Source organism: Nestor notabilis, unplaced genomic scaffold (genome assembly GCF_000696875.1).
Source record: "Nestor notabilis isolate BGI_N333 unplaced genomic scaffold, ASM69687v1 scaffold18713, whole genome shotgun sequence".
Taxonomy (NCBI): Eukaryota; Metazoa; Chordata; class Aves; order Psittaciformes; family Psittacidae; genus Nestor; species Nestor notabilis.
This window is the reverse complement of record NW_009923525.1, coordinates 3,580-8,865: the sequence shown is the minus strand read 5'-3', so window position 1 is coordinate 8,865 and position 5,286 is coordinate 3,580. Positions and strand designations below refer to the sequence as shown.

At 52.7% G+C, this 5,286-nt stretch overlaps 1 protein-coding gene across 1 annotated transcript in view; it reads left to right on the top strand.

Moving 5' to 3' along the window:
* Positions 1-2,480, top strand: part of STX6 (syntaxin 6) — a 9,988-nt gene extending 7,508 nt beyond the window's left edge. Inside the window, exons 6-7 of the mRNA XM_010012187.1 lie at positions 443-537; positions 2,279-2,480. Coding sequence (XP_010010489.1) covers positions 443-537; positions 2,279-2,355 — 172 coding nt within the window. The 3' untranslated portion in view covers positions 2,356-2,480. The remainder of the gene's footprint in view (positions 1-442; positions 538-2,278) is intronic.
* The last annotated feature ends 2,806 nt before the right edge of the window (positions 2,481-5,286 follow it).

Genomic DNA, 5,286 nt, shown 5'->3' with positions numbered 1-5,286 from the left:
CCTGCTTGATACATGACTAGAACAAGATTTTTGCTTTAACTACAAGCTCCAAACAAGAAAAGAGATTTCAAGTCCAAGCTGTACCTAGATCTGTCAAACTGGTCTCTGCTAGCCACAGATTATAAATGAGACTTCCCTCTTAAAGGGTTAGGAAAAACCCCGTTCCTCACCTTGCAGGGGTGCATAGAGCTCAGATATGAGCATGCAGGGGCAACCAGTCTGACAAGAGTCCCAAATGACTTCCCACTCAGCAGCAGAGCTGCTGCTGCAGCAGATTTTTTCCACCTTTTGGGTGCTTTCAGGAGACCAGCCTACGTTCATTTTCTCTGCCAATGTGTGGTGCACTGATCACATCAAGAGTTTTGGTCAGTGTATAAGCACACTGAGAAATCCCAATGGGATGTGCCACTTGCTGACGAATGCTGTGCTTCTCTGTCCCTAGGATGCTGGATGACTTCTCCCACGAGTTAGACAGCACTCAGTCGCGGCTTGACAATGTCATGAAGAAGCTCGCCAAAGTGTCTCACATGACAAGTGGTAGGTCCTGGGAAGTGGGATCCAGTCCTGGGAAGGGAGAGACAAGTTCTCAGATCTTTGGTGGGACGCTGTGCTCCCACCCACCGACAGCCATCCCAGAGCTGAGCAGAGGGGAGGGAGCAGCTCTCGCTGCTTGAGGCTTTCAAGCCCGTCCGGCGCCCCCGCCCCAGACACTGCTCTGCAGCCTGTCCTTTGCTTTTGTTTTATTTACAGATGCCTTTCTATTTATGCTGCTACCACTGCAGTGGGAAAATCCCCTCTAGATGGTTGGAGGGGAAGCTATGCAGCCTCCTGCTCTGCTGCAGTTTCCCAGGCTGCCTGTGGAACAAAAGCTTTCAAGGTGCCATAAAACACTCACCACCCGCCCCAGACACTGCTCTGCAGCCTGTCCTTTGCTTTTGTTTTATTTACAGATGCCTTTCTATTTATGCTGCTACCACTGCAGTGGGAAAATCCCCTCTAGATGGTTGGAGGGGAAGCTATGCAGCCTCCTGCTCTGCTGCAGTTTCCCAGGCTGCCTGTGGAACAAAAGCTTTCAAGGTGCCATAAAACACTCACCACTGTGTGTGGCTTCCCCCGCATCAAACGCCTGCAGCAATCCCCTTCCCAGATCCCACCTGCCCCCAGGCTGCTGGCGCCTGCCGGCTGCAGGCCTGTTGTCAGTCAGATAGATCTCTCAGCTGATGGAGGAAAGAGGCGACTTCTGAACTGGGGGAAGCTGAACCCACAAGAAAAGTCCTTATAAGGCTGCGCCTGAAGCTAGTGGGCTGGCAGGGTGCCGCGGGCAGAGCAAACAGGAAGCCCGGTGTGCCTGCCGGGAAGTCCCCCGTCACTGCTCCAAGTGCTGGCCTGTGTCTGCCTCCTCCATCACCCCTCTCCCATGGGTGCTAGGGTAGTGGAGCAGCAGCAAGTTGGGAGAAGTGTTCCTGCTCTGCAGGATTAGGCTGGACAGGGGATTTATGAGGCTGTGGAAATACAGCCCTAGAGACCATTTGGAGTCCTGACAGTGCACCTTGGATAACCAGTAAGCCCAGTGGCAGCCTGACCGCTGGCAAACCTTGCATATCTCCCCTTTCCTCTGGGAAAAATGCTTTGGCATTGCAGAGTGTTTCTGAGAGTTGTGAATGAGCATTTCTGCTGTCCCTGGTATTACACATGCTGGGACTGACCAGGAGGGCTCCTCCTGTGCCCTGAAGTTGGGGGCTGCCAGCAGCCCTGTCCCCACTGCTGCAGCACAGGGGCTTTCTCTCTGCCATGCAGATGTGGCCATAGGGTAGCTCTTGGAGGCAATACAGCGTTGAGCTTCTGCAGAGCATGCACAAGGCCAGCAAGGTGTAAAGATGTCCAGGAGAAACCATTCCTGGCACTCTCCTCCAGGGAACTGCCATAGCCTCTTCCTGGCAGAGGTCTTTTGGGCAGCTTTCACCAGATCCCCTTCTTGTTCCCCCAACAGACAAGTTATTTCATGAATGAGCAGCAACACACAGCAGCTCTCTGCTTATTCTTCCTGATTGTTTTTGAACCGTCTTATCAAATCTGTTTGAAGGCTAGGGAGAAGCCTCAAAATTCCCACAGGTGTATCTGGAGGAGAAATACCGTTGCCTCATGGTGAAAGGAGCTGCTGCTTTGGTTTTTTCAGGCTTCTTTAAACTGGGCTCCTAGCAGTACAGCAAAGAAAAGCTCTCCTCCAGTTTTCCTTCCCTGTTAAAGCAGGAAGACTGACACGTCCTTTTCCTTCCAGATCGACGGCAGTGGTGTGCAATTATTATCCTCTTCGTTATTTTGCTGGTGGTGCTCATCCTGTTTTTTGTCCTGTGATGGACTGAACTTCTTCAGATGCCCTGTCCCTGCCCCCTCACCCCAGTGTCATGGGGAAATGAAACTCTTGCCAATTCCGTCCGCACACAGAGATCCCAGCAAGAAAACCCACACTCGGCTCTCACCTTTCTCCTCTGAGGACTGCGGTTCGGCTCTGCTGGCATTTCGCTGGGCCCTGGGTAGAGGGGGTGCAGGACTAGGGCTGCCTCCTCCCCCAGTGCAGTGCGATCTCAACCTGAGCTCCAGGTCTGGACCCAAGCGGCTGGAGGGGGACTTGACCCCTGCACTTCCACCCCGTGCAGGTAGGAGCCGGTTGCATTGGTCCTGAGATGCCTGTGGTTGGATGCAGACACAGAGCAGTGAGCCTTGGGGAGCAGAGGATGGGGGGAGGAATTAATTCACTGAGCATTACAAACCGCATCGCCAGCCTGCGGTGCTTGCCAGCCAAGGGTATTACGGGGAGGAATGGTGGCATGGAAGTCCATGCAGCCCTGGAGAGGGAGGGGAGCCCCGGCCCCTGCCCCACGTTGCCTTCTTCCAATGTGCTGGTTCCGTGCTGCCAACCTAGCCGCTGAGGTACCGCAGCGAGTCTGCAGCAGAGCTCACATCCACCACTGCTTGGCAGAAGCTTGCACGCAGGTGAGCTGTAGGGTGTCATGTCCTGTCCTGTCATCGGCCGGCTGGGTGCGGTTAGAAACCCCAGAGCTTTAAACTTGGGCTGCTGCACGCTGAAAGCTGGCAAAGAACAGTTAGCCGGAGAGTGAGTTTCTTAAAGCTTTTAAAATTGTCTCCTTTGTTATACGAGCCTCTAAAGCTCATTGACTGATGCTTTCTTTGCCCTTGTATAACTGAGTAACTGCTTCTGTTTAACAGCTGGTTCCCTTTGGCAAGTGATTTGTCAGGTCTAAAATAACTTATTTTTTTTAAGGGGAAAAAAAAAACCTTTAAAGATTTTTTTGATGACCATTCAAGCCACATTCTCTCTGCGAGTGCACAACATGCATTATCAGAGGAATGAAGCTCAATTATGTACTTTAAGCGCATATGAACTTGTAAATAGGATGTCTTAATTTTCCCAGCCGCTATTTTTTTGACACCTCCATTGTGAGCAACTAAAAGGCAGGAGACTCAAAGCTAGGTCACATTTCTGTATTACTTCCCAGTCCTGTTACCTTTGAGTTGTTTGTCACTTGAGATGTCTCAGCAGTGTTGGATAGCCTAGTTGTCTCCCTTGTACAGTGAATTAAGAATTAGCCAGGTGGTTGATACCAAAATGTCGTGAATAAAGCTCACCCTGGCAGTATCACAGGCGAGAAAAGCAGCTGGGGGGGTTGATGCTGCTAATGCCAATTGCAGGATATGGGGTGACTCTTCAGAAAAGCAAAAGTGATTTCTTACTAAAGTCTGCTCCCATATTTAAGTTGAAACACCAAAAGACTCAGGCCAGGCTGGCTTACCTCTCATCTGGTTCTCAGATGGGGCTGGGGGAAGAAGCTAATTGGTGCTAATTGTTGACTTCTGAAATTGCAACTCACCCCTGAAGATCATCCTCCCAGAACGGTAAACTCACCACCAGATGGCTTTACCTCTGGGATGCTTAGCCTGGACTGAGCACTCCTCCCCACTTGATTTGTGGCTCCCTTCCAGTGGCTGTGTGACCCTCCTGGCCGTCACAGGCGCTGGGTTCTGACAGCCAGCAGCACCGTGCCTTCCACAGCCAGGCACCAGGCTGGGGTAGGGAGTATGTGAGATGGAGCTGCCCTACCACACACCTGGGCAGGTGCTCTCACCAACACACATGTGCCTGAGCACCAGCCCACACTAATGGTTCCAGCAGTTGCTCTGTGTCCTTGCAGAGCGCCTAATTTCTTTTGGTGTCACCGCAACAAATATGCAGTGTCTCCTTTCCAGGGCTGTCTGTCACAGTGTCTGTGCAGCTCCTTGGGCTTAATACCTGTCCAAGAGCAGGTTACCAGGAGCGCGAGTCTGACCAGGGAGCATGGATCGCCGTTGGCCAGTCTTTGCACACCTCTGATTCCCATGTTGTTTTCAGCATGGTTGTGCATCCTCCAGGAACAACTGACACTCCATGCAGGACTGCTCTTTCTTTAGTGTGGCACACTGCTGGAGGATGGCCCGGCTGCTGCCAGTACCATGAGCCACCAAACAAGCCTTCAGTCCCTTTTCTGTGTACAGTGGCTTTTTCTGTTGTTGGTGCTGCTCCCTTTAACACTAAATAAACTCGCTGCTGCTGCTGTGCCACACTGGGCAGCGGCAGAGATCGCTGTCCCTTCTTGCGGTGGCCCTTGCTCGGGAACAAGCTGGAGGGGGGGTCTCCTGGCACCAGGTAGCCGCTGGCAGATGCTGCCCAGATGTGGGGCTTCAGCATGCAGAGGGCAGCCATTGCTGCTTTCTCCACTTTCTGGCCCTGGCCAGAACACAGTAAATCCCACAGTAAAACCCACTGTGGTTATAGTGGCCCCGGAAGGGGGGTATGTGTGTGTCTCAGCCTCATGTGAAGGCACCCACACACTCCCCAGCACCCAGACCTGTCTCTGGCTCCTGCACCCATCAACAGTGCCACGATCCTGCTGCAGAGGCCTGTCCCTGCACAGCCACCGTGGTGCCACAGTATGAGTTTTCCTTGCTGTGGCTGGAAAAAAACAAAACCCAAACCAGCAGCAGGAGCGCAGACCCCCCTAGTTAGCTATGAATATTTGCAGGCATGTCGCCACTGCTGTCCAGCAGTGTGCACAGGAAAAGAACAGCCCTGTCACTCCCGGGGCTGTGTGACATGCCAGGACATGTTCAGAGCCCTGGGTTTACACAGTAAATCCCACTGTGGTTATAGTGGCCCCCGAAGGGGGGTGTGTGTGTGTCTCAGCCTCATGTGAAGGCACCCACACATTCCCCAGCACCCCGACCTGTTCT